This window comes from Bombus terrestris, chromosome 5 (assembly GCF_910591885.1).
Source record: "Bombus terrestris chromosome 5, iyBomTerr1.2, whole genome shotgun sequence".
NCBI lineage: Eukaryota > Metazoa > Arthropoda > Insecta > Hymenoptera > Apidae > Bombus > Bombus terrestris.
The window spans coordinates 1,667,235-1,682,509 of record NC_063273.1 but is presented as its reverse complement, the minus strand read 5'-3'; the positions used below and the strand labels follow the sequence as shown (position 1 = coordinate 1,682,509).

Below are 15,275 nucleotides of genomic sequence, written 5' to 3'. Positions count from 1 at the left end.
TATAATTTTCATGTAACTTAGTGTATATTTATAACGCATATATGACTCTATGTAAAATCAATTTTCATTGTATCTTGTTTATGTCATATAAATACCACATGTGTGTGAGTATGTGTGCGTGGACAATAGTGCCACGTAGTATATTTTTGTAAAATAACAGTGTACATCTTATGCATTTATTCCACAATTCTTTTAGAGTAGTAAGTTCAAACTCAATTCAGGAGATAGATTTACATATACATAATCTGTACATAGGACCTGTACATAGGACATGTGTCCAACAGTTATTCTATACACGTCTTACTTTTATGTATTCTATATTCATTGTTTTTTCGTGACACGTAAAAATATAAATTATGAGCTTCTTGCATCTAAGTTTGAATTTCAGAAATCGTTAACTGTATTGCGTTTTATACTAAAATAATATAAAAAGCAAATATATAACAAGTAGTCTGTAGAATAGATTACTAATAATGCGTAAAAAATATTTGAATTCATTTACGACGGTCATTTACTTAACAATTACTGAACCTAGTGTGTAGATTAACCCTTGGACGGACTGAACCAACTTTTCCTCGTCTTTCTCCTCTCATTATTATACCATAATTAAATTGATTGTACCTTTTTGTATGTAAAATTATTTTCAGGACTTAAACAATTTGGTGATCCTCTTAGGTCAGTTGAATTATTTGTCCGCATTTTTCCATGCTTTTTTAAATGTTATAATTATCTTTTTGTGTACAAATAGACTTAAAACCCATCATAGTACATTTAGATTAAGAACTAACAAAAAAAATATTTGATTCTGATAAATTAAATAATATTAATTTCAATTGCATAATAGATTTCTCTACTAAATTTCGATCGCTCTTAGTACTGCGAATTTTATTATTTAAGATACGTTTCAAAGTAATTAATTTCCATGAAAACAAACTGTTACATTAATAGAATATGTTTCCACTTTTATTATAAGCTTTTTACAGAATGTAATTATCGACATATGCACCTTTGGTCAGAGAGTTTTCTACCTCCTAACGATTGTTATCATATATTTTCAGTGTTATATCTCACGTTATACCCGACTTTCGCGAATGTCTGCCAGTGCTCCAAAATTTCTAGTCTCTTCGTCAGAATAAACAGCTTCGTTTTCTAGCCTGTGCGACCTACCGACAGCCTCATCAGTGCTTTGATTTCTTATATAATATCCTATCGGATTAGATTCCATATTGTGATTGGTTTCATCCGTCTGGCCATTTTCGGAATGTATATTTCTTAGACTAGATCGATCTTCCTGATTTGCTTGTTCTCTCGACCTATCGTTTTCGATAGTTGCGTCGTTATACCAGTTTTGCGAAGTGTGGCTATTGTTGCAATCGTCGGAACGTGATATCCGGACGAAAACTACTCCAGTCTCTTGGTTATCTCTCTGTGAATTTTCTATGTTATTTCTACTTTCTTCGCTAGTTCTCGATATGCTTCGAACAAGATTTCTTGTATTCATTAACTCATTTGCTGACGTTATATTCCTCGATACTTGATCGGTATTATTTGGGATCACTCTTTCGTTGTTTCGAATGTTATTATCGGACAAGCAATAATTTCCATTATTCGACAACGTATCGCTTTGTCGTTCGCTTACGTTTCCGTTCACATTATAAAACGAAGTTTCATCTTGATAAGTTCTAAGAGTCTCAAAGTTCGCATTACTAAATACTCGTGGTACCATCTCCTGACTCAACCGGTATAATTCTAATTCGTTATCGACGTAATAGCTATCAAGTGGATTGCTAATGATGGATGGATTTCTCGAGACGGTCCTTCGTGGGAAGCTTTGACTCGAGAAATTCGTTACCGTCGCATAAGGGTATGCTATTGTATTCATCGGATTGCTTAGTATATGCGGACAACCATCTAAACTTTGCATTTCAATTTCTTCTTTGCCATCGTGACAATAACCGTGCATATCTATCTCATGAGGAAGATTGGCAAACCTAACGATAGAATTATCAAATCTGTTAAAGAGAAATTATCGCAAATATCTTTAGAATTAAAACTGACCTGTGTAGTAAGATATCGGAATACGATGGCGGCATATCCGACTCTTCTTTACCATAGATACTCTCGTAAGTTGGTGGTGGAAAACACCCAACGGATCCTAAACTATCTTTGCTTGACGTTTCCGCATCCATCTCAAGTATACTACCTTGGCTGTTTTGTAGCTGATGTCGAATTATGCCTCGTGGATTTCTTTGAGCACGTAGTACGCTATCACCTAGTTCCACCAAATCTAAACCTGTTCCGACAAATAACATAGAGTAACTAACATTTTCGTCTTCGATTCGTTGATATTCTACAACTTGAAAGATTCTTTCTTATATATCTTTCATAATGTCAGAAGAGAAAAGTAAAGGAGAAGAAGAAGAAAGGAGCACCGAAGTTTAGTATACATTTGCAATCTCACCAGTTGGATCGGTTTGAAACTGCGTGAAGATCGTACCATCCACAACCAGCATTCTACCGTGTGGCAAGAGAATAATCGTTGGTGTTGCTACCATAGTTTGATCGTTATTGCTAAATCGTGAATCTGGCTCTGGATCTTCGAGTTGGCAGCAACAGTGTCGTCTGCACAATGATCTGCAGAACGGTGCGCCCCAACAGCAATAAGCGAATATAAAGCAGAGCACAGCTAGCATCACCAAAAAAGTGATTACCCCTTGGCGTTGTTGAGCGGCTGTAAGGACTGGACCTTCGCCGCCGCCGCCGAGACCGATGCCGAATCCTAACCCAGCGCTGTTGCTCATCTCCCCTGTAATCGTCATACCCTTCTTAAATATTTTCGATTAGTTAGTATCATTGGCTCATACATAAATGAACCACAATAGTTTGAATCAACTTCTTTACTTCCTTATTTTATCCTATATTTAGATACTTTACCCTGTTGTATTCTCTGTATTTAGTTATTTTATGCGCTAATATATTACATAAAAGAAATCCAAGTTCAGGTATTATTCTCTCGCGGCGACCTTCGCTTCCGTCTATTGGACACGTTTTGCAGGAACAATCGGACATTAATCGCAAACATTTTTCCTTTCGCGCGATAAATGTATTTCAATCCGCAATGCGGAGTAAATAGCGATACTAACGCATCTGTTCTTGGCAATAATCCAATTTTGTGCGATGGATTTTAATGCAAGCAAAATTTTATCGCCGTTTACCGAACACTTTATTACATTATTTGAAAAATTAATCGTACATTTTCCATCGCTGCTGCAATGTTTTTAGCATACCCATATTGACCCACGTCGATTCCATCAAAATCGATCTTTTCCTTTCGTTTGCCTTCTTTTAGTCTATTAATTAACGGTATAAATTATTTTTACGTAGATACATTTTACATATTAAATGCTACACATCGTTGTCACGGAGTTCGATGAAGAGAGAAATGATCGTACTGTACGGTAATGGTAATGGTAATGATAATGAAGCTACCTGAAGCGCATCGATTATAACACGTGCGACAAACAACTTCGAACGTTGGAACGCTCTCTCTTACGCTTTACGCTAACAGAATATGTTTCGTTATCTGTCGGGAAGTAAAGTAAGGTGAAAGTAAGAAGAGTGCGGTAATCTTGACATATTACAGCCGACGATAGTGGGTCAGTAATTCCAATCGTACCTAGGTTCATAGATTACTTGGAAAGTGTCGGAATATTACGTACGTTTTCTGATACAGAGAAAGTGGTAATCTGGTAATTGTTGTAGCTAAACTTCGGAACTGCGGTTTCTTCATTAGCAAAATGCAAATATATTTCATGATGTTTTCGTTCAATTATTCAACTTGAAACGCATCGTTTCGATTTGCGATATGTTATATTTAATAAATTGATTTTCTTGCATAACAGATACATGTATCATAAATATGTGTATGTAGTAGTATCCTTTGAAACAATCTTCGTTTCTTTCTCTTACCACAAGTTTCAAGTTCCTTTTATTTGAAATCAATTATATGTAAAATCGATTAGGTAAAGGTGTAATTAAATATAACAAAAATTCATTTACCTTGGGTAGTAATGTTGTACAGCCAAGTCGCCCCCGTGGTGGACACAGACTCCGTAATTTTGCGCGATCCGTACACCACGAAAATAATCTTTTTAAATTTCGCAGAAAAATATTCTTCTCTCCCCTTCAACGATTTTTAAACGCAAAATGATTATGCCGACAGTCGTTGCCCGTAACGTATCGCATCGCGCGATTTAAAGTTTCTACATAAACTAACAACAATCCAAGAAACGTACACACAACTTAAGTGGTACGTTAGTTACTTATCGTTGACACGACAAGATAATAATTCCATTAACAATCTCATTTCTCTTTTCTGTCTCTTAATAAATTATTATATTTCCGCGGTAAATTTGCTCGTTTTGAAATTTATCGCGAAATATTACGCGGTTAAGATTATTAATTTACATTGGAACTAGTTTGAAACTCGTTGTCAATGACATTGGAGGAAACGATGACGGCGTTATATTATATCGCGGACTCGATGATCCTCGCGACGAGTTCGCAGGAGAATCTCTTCACGAAGGCATCGAGCGTGAAGTCGAACAACGTAAGTACACTGTCATCATGGAGATACTCTTGACCCATTTTAATATCTCCCCACTTAACATCAACCTGCTGCTTTTCGCCTTCGATGCCTCTATTTTTCAATTAGGAACGTCCGCTGGCCAATACATTTCGTTTCTTATTTCTTAGCCGTGTTCCCTCCTCACGACCTAAGTTCCGACGCCTGGGTCCTATTGTCGTATCTTATCACGACATTTCCTCGTCACGTACTTTTGTTAGCGCCGTTTCTTTTTGTTCCTCTTTTTTCTCCTCTGTTATCTTCGTTTCGCTTTAAACAGCTGTATACTGTAACAAGATTGAATTTCATCGATTGAAAATTCAAATTTCCTGAAACGTTTGCCGATCGATTTCATCAGACGCAGTACGGTTTTATATAGTAGAGCGACGAATTCGAGAATTCTTTTAGCTATGTCGTGTTCAGGTCAAACGATATTTACTTGTGTGACAAATTTTCCATAACACTCGATGACATATGATATACATTTCAATTTAATTAACGCTCTTATCAGCGAACAATATTCATTTCATTCATTTCACGTTTGACATATTTTCATCTGAAACCTTTGCAAGGATGCAGGCATTCCATTTAATTGTTAAATCGAATCGTTGACATCCCTTTCCGTTGACTTTGACGTCATCGATTGCAGATGAAGGCGCGCCATATTATTTACAATTTACCGAATGTCCAGCTGAACAAATTGTAAAGTACAAATTAAATAATACAAAAAAAAAAAATATTATTTACTGTCGATGCATTGTGCATTCACACAATAACTTTTTAAAATATTTCTTTTCTCTACGGCGTATAATTTTGATGTAATATCTAGAAACGTCACTGATATATGTATATTTCTAACTCGAATTTATTTAATTGTTTGTAAAATCAGATCGAACTAATTAGCAATTCTTCGAGATTGAGATTAATCAATTACAAGTTAAATGCAAATATAATACTTGTTTGTAATAATATATTTGAACAATGTCGTAGCCATGATACACGCACATCATTATCGCACATTATTGTCACACTGAAAGATAAAACTGTGTACATGTGATAATATGTAGTAAATTCGAGGGGTAAGTTTCACGCTACATAATCACTTTTAGTCTCAACAATATCTGCATAATATTTGCATCACGATTTATAACTATTGATCTATATAAAGTAACACAGTAACATTTGAACTTTTGACTTCTTCTAAATCTTCGTTTCGTCGAAAGGATAACGATTACAAAGACGGTAGTATTTATTCGTTGTATGTACCTTAATATGTGGGTTATATCCGGTATATGAGGCCAGTGTGTCGAATGCGTTACTACTTTACTACCCTCGAACTTCTCCGTTGCTTGTGGGGCGCAGCACCTTCTCACGACCCCTTGAGACCACTGGCTTACGATTCGTCGATGCTCTCCTTGGTGGCGCTTGTTTATCTCCCTCCTATCCTGTTCCCCACTCTCGTATATAAAATCGTTGTAGTTTTTTCTACCCTTTCCCATCTCTTTTACTTTAATATTTTAAATATAATTTTTCTTATTAGTTTCTAAATTTTGCTCGAAGAATAAATACATTTTTTTCTCATACATATATCGTTTATTTAATTAAAATATTTATAACGATATTTTACAAAAGTACAAATTTCGTATAGTTAAATTAGTCAGATAATTTCTGTGGTAAAATGTTCAAAAGCCACTCTTTGAAGGCCTGTATCTCGATCCTACTTAATTCATGATCTACATTATTTAATGGTACAAATTGAGCATTAACACCAAGTTCTTTTAGACTGTTATAGCATTCTTCTCCCCATTTTATTGGGACGAGCTTATCATCAACGCCGTGAAATTGCAGAAGAGGTGGAGCACGTATTCCTGGATTGTTTTTCAAATGCTATACGTGATAACAAAAAACAAGTGTCAAATGCGTTGATATTAAAAAATAATAATATGAGAGTTTATACCACCATACGTACCTGATATACAAATGAATTTTTATTAAGAAAGCTAGACATAGCACAACATCCAGCTAAAGATAATTTGTACCTATATGATAAATACATTGATAGGGCTCCTCCCATCGAAAAACCAGCAAGAACGATTTTATCATTTGGTATACCATCAGAAATTTCTTTATCGATAAGTTCTGCAATAGTTATACACATTGAATTTATTGATTCAGTATCTTCTTGGGCTTCTATAGATATACTCTTACGATCGAACCATACATGACTTTGCTGAAATAACAATTATTTTGCATACATTATCAATCTGTTTTATATGTTTTAAATTTATTGTGTCAATTTACCATATTACCATCCCATGAAGAGGTGTATAAGGTTGAAGAGGTGCGGTAGGGTAAATAATTTTTATGTGTGGAAATTTTAATTCCTCCCTATTCAGAATATCGATCCACTCTTTAAAATTACTGCCAGTAGCTCCTGAAATAGTAATATGAAAAATGACTTTCAACGTTCGTCTATTAATTATTTCATATAAAAAATAATCAATAATAAATAAAAACTTATTGACAAGTAATATAAATATACCTGATCCATGAAAAAGGAATAGAGTAGCACTATGGATGTTACTGGCATTTACGACGCTAATCTTAGGTAGCTTAGCCATATCACTCTTAACGTTTTATCGATGATGACACCAAACTAGTCAACAACCAAAAGCTGATTGATGACTTTTCATATTGTTTATATAATTATCTACTCTTTTATGGTCATTATCTTCCCTTTATCGTGCAGAGCAAGACGTCCAACATTTCGATCTTACAATTCCTAAACGAATAACTTAAATATTCCTATTCCGTGAAGGTAGTTCTCAACGTTTAAAAATTGTATGATAGACTTAATAAAATACATATGTACATATTTAATATATATTTATTCTTTATACTAATTGTAAACAGGGATAAAGAGCGTGTAAATTTATTAAAAACATTTATACAATGCACTTTGGTAAATAAAGCTACGTTATGTATGCCATGTAAAGTATACGTGTCTCTTCCAATTCAAATATTTATCAATTATCGTAAATTAAAATATCAATCTAAGTTATAGCATGGTAATATTTCAACGTTAAATATATATTATGATGTAGTCGAAACAAATACGAAGTATTTTCATAGGAATTGTACGATGAGAGTGTTGGGTCAATTGTTTATAAAAAGTTTTCGCTCGACGGTCGAATCGTTGACATAACCTCATTTCTGCGCACGCATATCTCGATTACCATTCGACTTTCTTCGAGATCATTTGAAAACGCATGCCAGACAGCGGTAGCGGCTGGGTTAAGGCATGAGTAGTTGGTCGCGTTGACAGGGTTTGGTGTCGTGTCGATGGATACGTTGGTGGTGTTCTGCTAAAATTTTTCTCACGCTGTTCGATCGGTAGAGTTATGTTTAATGAATCGTAACGACCTAGCGGAACGATGCAGAGAAGTGGTGAGTAGCGAGAAGCATCCTTCAACGCGTGCAATACGTAGAAATTCGATGGCTCGTTGAGACAACCATTTTGAGGGCGCCAAATTTTTGCGTCAATACACAGCGCCGTAAGCCGTAACTGCCCGGTCAATACAGCAGCCGACCTAACCTACCAACTATTTGATGAAACACATTTTTAACCGTTTTAATTTAACCACATAAATTGCATTATTACTTTTTGCTCTTTACTATTACATCACATATATCTTTAGAATCGAGATTCCTCTGAGTTTTGTCATCCTACAACGCGTAGTTCATTCTTACTTTCTTTTGTACCGTGTACAGTTCTTACTATTCTCTTTTCGTATGAACTCTGTCAACAGCAACATTTTATGAAAACATCGTGCGAAACATAATATATTCTCACTTTTTTGTATTACGTATAGGCATATTGTGTGATAATTAATAACCGATTTCCTGTTGCAATAAATATTAGATAACAATATTATAGTACTATATGTGTATTTTTTATTACAAGCATTGTGTACACCATGCATAATGTGCGTATGCGATTTCAGATTCAGACAATGTTAATAGAATTAAAATACTTAAAATGATTTAATGATTTAAATAAGCATTTGTTAAGATCAGGATAAATATATGTAAATTTCTTGTCAACTGGCTTTTTTTTAGTAGGAATTAAAAATAGAATTTTCTTTTTACTCTCGCTGTAAAAGATCGTGCAGCTTGCATTACTGGTTGTACGGTGTAGTTCAATGTTATGTTTCATCTCACTTATCACCATCACTTACTCAACCGTACACAAGTGGTCTAAATAGCACGGTGTAAATTGCCATCTCAAGTTAACCAGGAGGAATCAAAACAAATCTTTTCTGAGAGCTGAACTCTCTTCCTGCGCGCTGTTTATCTTAATTACATTCGCTCTATGTTTCGCAACAAAAATAATACAACTTGATTATTTTAAATTGCCTTATAGAAATTATCTTTTATTATTTTAATTCCGTATTTACAAGCCAATAGATATATTAAAGTTTGTAACATTAGTATTTATTAAAAAAATATCAGGAATATCGATGGTACGGAAGGAATATCATATAGTAGTATCTAATATTAGCGTATAGTATTAATGTTTGTGATCCAGCTGTTTTACCAGTGGCCGTAATGCGGTGTCCCCAACTAGCTCGTTTTCTTTAGTCATGTAACATTAAACTATTATTCTACACGACTCGGTGAAATCATATCTGTCGCATATATTTTGATCTTGGTAGTAATGCAATAATAGCGAGTATGTACATCTTGCTTGTCCGTGTATTTTACTTTCTTCCTAAAAGGTGTGTCTATCTATATCCTTAGTGAAAGAAAGTTACAATCATATCGTTGTTTCTAATCCATTAAGGACGGACGCATTGCGTTAACGCAGCATTTCATTTGCGACATTTTTCAATCAATTTACACTGTCGAATTCTGTTCCTTTAATTTGTTTGTTCGGTCATTCGTTTTTTTCTTAACATTCTGACTACGAACGATAAATTTCAGGGACTAGCCTAGTGTCTTTCTCGTCGCTAATTCTCCCACCTGGATTTTACAATTCTCTGACGTTTAAAGAATTTGACATATTTGTAACATCTTTATACTTTTAATGGGCTAACGAAACGAATAATTTCAGATTGTTCTTCGATTTCACTCGTGAAATAATTTTACGTTGAATACGAGGAATCATCGAGTAAGGAGCGACGAGGGAAAAAAGGAAATATAACGATCAGTTATTACTGATTGGCGACGCATTCCGAACCTTGCTTTATTGTACATTCATTTGTCTGACCTCGAAGCTAAACTTGAATGAATAGCTATCTGTATTTAAAGATGGTTCGAACTTCTTCTTGTCGCCTCTTCCGACTGCATCCTGAATCGAAGCTTCTATTTAAACGATCGTCGACTGAAAAACATTAGCTAAATATTAGCAACTTATCGATAGTGTCGTTAATTCGGTATATGTACATATGTATGTAAGATAAGGGAGAGTAAACGAGAATGTAAGTAAATTATACGGCCACATGTTGGAATTTCACTTTTCTAATCTTTATCTTATCGATATCACGATACCGTAACCGATAATTTATCGATAAATTATCAATAGGCATTTCCAAATTCTCTAGGGTGTTCGAAGGGCATTGTATAAATATTTGGTAGTATTAAAAGAAAATCGAATAACGAAGCAAGCGTTTGAATAGCTGAATAATCGAGCCGCTAAAAGTACCGATCTTCAACTCGGTTTACGCAAAATGAATTTTATTCGGCTCGAATTTCGAGTATACATATATACATACTCGACACAGCGAGCAACTCCGCGTCATGTATTATTCACAACAAGCGTAGAAAGAGGCTTCTTTCGTTTCGAATTCTCCATATCCCGTCGATATTTCATCCACGTTATTCCATCGGAAAGAAAAAGCCATCGGTCGCCGTTAAAAATCAAACTTTCTTCCAATTCTGTCTTACCTCTGCGTCATCGACCTCTCGTTTATTTCCACAGCTATGCCTGTTCTGTAGTGACATGTAACTCTGAAGTTACACAATCCTATATCAAATTTTGGATTCTCTACTTTCCTAGAAAAATTGTACGGAGAAACGTAACATTTCGAAAGAACGTGTAAAATTTCTTTTCAAAGCACTAAAGCCCACATCTCCAACAAAAAGGGTCGCTGCGACTCTCAACTTGAGACTAACTCAAGAGGGTCGCAATGTGTTTCCCGAGGCCTTTGCCACGGTTATTTTTAATTGCAATTAGTTTCATAGAAAATTTCTCCGCGAAGGTTTCCAAAAGCTTATTCGTTTCGCGATACGACTATTCCGATTTCGAGCTTCACCGTGACGAATTAAAAACGATGGAAGAAAGTCTACCGCGTATCCATACGTATTAGACATTTTCTTCAGTCCATTTTTCTGTCCATTAAAAAATGCCATTTTACGGAAATACGAAAGTGACGGATTATAAAAGCGGCACCGTAACTCGAAATATATTAGAATACTTCGCGCTAAAGCGTTAAACGCGTCACTACAGATGCGTAATGGATTATGCGTGTGTTCTTATGCAAATTGATACGCGGTGATACGATGGAGTCGTTGGAATAAAAATAATTAATAAATCGGAATGCGCGGTGCGTATAGGATGGAAGTTGGGCGGGTGATTGACGGGGCAACAGCCACGGCAGCTTAGAACCGGTGCACCGGCCGGAACGTAAAATAGAAAGAAGGAAAGAAAGAAAAGAGGGAGGCAGAGAGAAGACGCTAGGTTTAACATTATAATTGTGCCGCGCACAGAGAACGGCCGGCCACTTCATCGCCGGCACGTGAAACACGCGGAGGCTCGCCACCACGCCGCTGGCCGATCGTGAACCCGCGTGCCTCGTCAACATTTTAGTACACTTTCTGTATTCGACGTATAGAGTGTAGACACGCGGAGCCCTCCACCGAGTTACCGAACATCGCTAACCGGTACACGAGGATCCGATTCTTTTCGCGTTCTTCCTCCGTTTCTTCGAATTTCTTGCCATTCCACGAGTGGAATCCTTGCCATGTGTATAACAAACAGAGCAGTGGTAGTGGTAGCAGTGTGGTTTAAACACTTTAAACTGTAATCAGAACGGTCGATTCGACGTTGGTGTTTCTCGATTACTCTTTGTTCCTGCGACGATTCTCCCTTGACGATGAAAAACGCTCGTGTTCGATGAGAAGGAATCGAGATTCCGTGTTTCGGTTGGACGACCGATCGTATTTCGATACGACTGAGCGAACAAAGGATCGAACCAAGGACGAAGCAAGCGTATGGAGTTAGCCGGATCGTTCGAGTGATCGGTCATCGCGAGCACTGTTTTCATCGATCGAGATCGTTTTATCTGACGGAGTCGTCGTTCGATCGGTGGAATTTCAAACGCTTTCGTTCCGCGCGAGTAACGAGAAAACGCGCCGTGAAATCTCCAGCCAATAGCTCTCCCTGGCTAATCTAATTTCGAGTCTTCCGTCGCTTTTGTAGCGCTGCGCAAATCTTAGAAATTTCGCTTCTATCGCGATTATCTCACGTTATCCGATCCGTCGATACGAACGAGGTGAAACGAGGAGCATCCGATATCGAGATCGAAAGAAATCAACGGGACAGCCGCGGCTTGTTAATTCCATCTGTTCGATCCATCTCGATACAGAGTTAATATTTTCTCCACTTTTTACGTGCATTTACGGTTGATCATCGGTTAGTACTCTGATGCGTGTTTAATAGGTTACTACGATATTTTACCTACGTAGGAACGTCGCAGAGGAATTCTTCGCTAAGAGCGAACGTTATCTCTCGTTCAGAGCGATATCGCGCTCGGAGGTCTTCGATAATTTCGTTTCGACGTTTCGATCCTGCGCTCTTGAAATTTTTCTCTTCCGACCTCTTTTTTGTTTCGACGACGAGGAAGAACATTTGAACGTTTTATCTCTTTAAGCGTCAACACTGCGCCAACACCGCGCCAACGCAACATCTCGCGCAACATTTGCAATTTTTTCATCGGTCGATTTATTCTATTTTCTAGCGTCGCTTCGTCTCTTCGTTAGTGGTTATGAAAAGAAGCTGCAAATATTGGCCGAGGGTTTCGTATATCTTTTTGCATCTTGAAAACGGTATACTTTCTTTGCTTTCATTACCTTTTTCACTTTCGTGCTTGGTCTTTGGTGGGTTAAAGAGAACTTTAGCGTGAAATTTAAAAAGAGGGACGCCCGTATTAACGTTTCTTCTATCGTGTACTATATTCCCCAAGCGTATGAGGTTTATCAAGGATAGCGAAAAATACGAGGATCGGATCGACGATGGGCCGCAGGATGTAGCGGAGTTAAAGTACGGTCGAATGGATGTGCCAGAACCAGCACAAGGGGAATTCTCATGATATTTAAGATCCGACACCGGCATTTTCGCGGTTCTCTACTTTTTGCGATATCTATTTTCGTGCCACGTTTCCTCGCGTCTCAAGCTGGTCCCGTGATTCCAGCCAGTTTCAAGCCCGAAAGAAAAAGTTTGATAGCAGCGACAAAGTAAAGGGGAGGAGTTGATATTCCAATGATCAAAATGGAAACCTCCACCGTGGTGTTTATCCCGCAAAATACACGTAAGCGACTTCTTTTGCGGTTCCATTAATTACCAATGAAATAATCTAGCGGCGTATAATCGTAGCATACGAACGAAAGAAAAAAACGTTTTGATTTTTCGATTGGCAGAGTAATTAGGGTTAATTCATTGTACGTGTGTAACTTGGCAGGCTATGGCCGTGAAACGATCGATCCATTAAGGGCCAACGTTAAACGCAACGTTGATCAACGAATTAACATTTCGTTCAAAATCTTTGCTCGATTCTACTTTCCAACGTTATAATCGTGAAAGCAAGTTCTAAACATTTTATTTGAATATCTTTTCCATCTAGGCAAATGGTACAGTTTTATATTGGTCGTTTGGTCTTTAAAATGCTAGCCTGCTATTAAAATTAAGATATTTTCAAAAAATCGAGTCGTTCAATTCGATTTCTGAGTGGCCGAGTCGCGACTATGAAATCGACAGACACAATTTATGCGTGTTCCACTTTTGTCGGACGAGACCGATTAATTCGCATCACATTATCGATATTTCGATTAAATTGCTCGCTCGAAAGACGTACCTTTTTTTTAATCGGATCGTCACAGCGTTCTAATCGGTTGGAACGAGAACGATATTCGAGATATCTTGAGAATTGGAAACGTCGTTAACTGGTATAAAGATAATTATTTATATACGTACACGAGTTAGCAGGGAAAGATGCATTTTGGAACGAACATGTATCTGTGTATCGATAAAGTAGAATCAGAACGAGTACGTTCCACTGTAACGTTCTAACGCGTTAATAACCTGCTCGAGATAATTAGTGGATCGCCTAATCGAATGACCCGATTGCCCAATAAGGTTGTCCTCGGCACTTTGCCAGTTTCAATTACGTTAATTCCTTCGCTGCATTCCACAGTGTAGATTGACAGTGTAGAGAATACAAATCAATAATCGAGCGAGATGACGAAAAAGAAAGAACTTATGGCGAACGTAACGGTATAATAATTGAGGCGCGATATACATACTCGGGTGAAACTCAACTCATAATAATATAAATAAGCGTACTCGATACCCATTTTACGTAATTTAACACACGATAACCAATTTTCGAGTTACCTAAAGCAATTCATTTATTTGAAGAATTTGTACAACCGTTGAATATTGTGGCCTTGACAGAGGAGAACGTGATAATTATATGTATAACAAATGGTCGCTTTTCAGGTATTCGCAAAACTGAGTTCGAAAAGCGAGATATTTATTAACGCTAGAACTAGCGAACCATTTAAAACGGCTGGTATCAGATTTTTCACTTTGAACGCGGTTACCAAAAACGTGCAAATATTTTTCTTAATATATTATTACGTAATGTTTATTATTATCAAGACGAACATTTTTAAGAGATCTGTCTGTTTAGTCGTACGCTTCATCTAGCAAACCCGACGATATTTTGACTGCAATGTACTAACACGAACGTTATTTTCCTTCAACATCGCCGGTCCTCGTCCTTATCCCCGACATCCTTTTATCGCATTCCTCCTTCCTTCCTCGCTCTCTCTCTCTCCGTTTTTCTGTTTCCGGTTTCACGCGGATGTTGGATGACCGTACGCTACGCGATAAACGCCGACACGATGACGATGATCGCTATAACCACGACAACGTCACAACCGCCACGGCTACTTCGGACACCACGGCAGCGGTAAGTTTCTGATAAGGCTAGTCACATTCCAATTGTCGGCCGACACGCGTGCAAGCGCGTCCCGTGTTCGCAATACTAAAATCACGGACGTGCTTTCCGTACTGGCAATCCGTACGATTTGGTTCACCTACCAAGAAGACCGTTTCGTTTACCATTGCCTCTTGTCCTCGCATTCTCTTCCATTCGTAATTCGTTGACGAAATACGACCGATCGATCCCTGCTTCGATCCTTTCAGTCGGCATATTTTCCACACCGATACCGCATTGTTATTCCTTTAAATCTTGATACGTTCAATCTACTATATTTTTATCTAGCATGTTACGTGAAATCTTTTCGTAACTCGCGTAATTCTCTCAACTTTCGTTATTCTCCTCATTATCGTTATTTAACTATTTTTTTT

At 37.2% G+C, this 15,275-nt stretch overlaps 3 protein-coding genes across 12 annotated transcripts in view; 1 reads left to right on the top strand and 2 right to left on the bottom strand.

Annotated features, from left to right (window-relative positions):
* Positions 1 to 936: 936 nt before the first annotated feature.
* LOC100651638 (putative uncharacterized protein DDB_G0289263) lies at positions 937 to 6,018 on the bottom strand. 8 transcript variants are annotated; one of them, XM_012308939.3, is made up of 6 exons: positions 5,891 to 6,012; positions 4,060 to 5,315; positions 3,720 to 3,985; positions 2,462 to 2,806; positions 2,059 to 2,293; positions 937 to 1,991 (listed from the first exon to the last, which is right to left on the bottom strand). In XM_012308939.3, the coding sequence occupies exons 4-6, from the start codon at positions 2,799 to 2,801 to the stop codon at positions 1,073 to 1,075; spliced, it is 1,494 nt and encodes a 497-aa protein (XP_012164329.2). In that variant the 5' UTR covers positions 2,802 to 2,806; positions 3,720 to 3,985; positions 4,060 to 5,315; positions 5,891 to 6,012; the 3' UTR covers positions 937 to 1,072. The 8 variants fall into 8 exon arrangements, with proteins under 8 accessions (XP_012164329.2, XP_020718833.2, XP_048262007.1 ...); XM_020863174.2 differs by having other exon boundaries at positions 3,970 to 3,985; XM_048406050.1 differs by having other exon boundaries at positions 2,462 to 3,985; positions 4,060 to 4,911; positions 5,064 to 5,315.
* A 176-nt stretch (positions 6,019 to 6,194) lies between these two features.
* Positions 6,195 to 7,636, bottom strand: LOC100649057 (lysophospholipase-like protein 1). The gene is made up of 4 exons (XM_012308937.3): positions 7,167 to 7,636; positions 6,934 to 7,058; positions 6,594 to 6,854; positions 6,195 to 6,511 (listed from the first exon to the last, which is right to left on the bottom strand). Exons 1-4 carry the CDS (start codon positions 7,243 to 7,245, stop codon positions 6,278 to 6,280), a joined length of 699 nt encoding a protein of 232 aa, XP_012164327.1. The 5' UTR covers positions 7,246 to 7,636; the 3' UTR covers positions 6,195 to 6,277.
* Positions 7,637 to 7,901: 265 nt separating this feature from the next.
* The window catches only part of LOC100649291 (septin-7), a 40,618-nt gene continuing 33,244 nt past the window's right edge, over positions 7,902 to 15,275 (top strand). Inside the window, exons 1-2 of one of the 3 annotated variants that reach the window (XM_048406044.1) lie at positions 7,920 to 8,071; positions 14,873 to 14,874. In XM_048406044.1, the coding sequence (XP_048262001.1) occupies positions 8,059 to 8,071; positions 14,873 to 14,874 (15 nt within the window). In that variant the 5' untranslated portion in view covers positions 7,920 to 8,058. Of the gene's footprint in view, positions 8,072 to 11,457; positions 13,213 to 14,872; positions 14,875 to 15,275 lie in introns of those variants that run through there. The other 2 variants (XM_048406042.1, XM_048406043.1) reach the window with 2 other exon arrangements.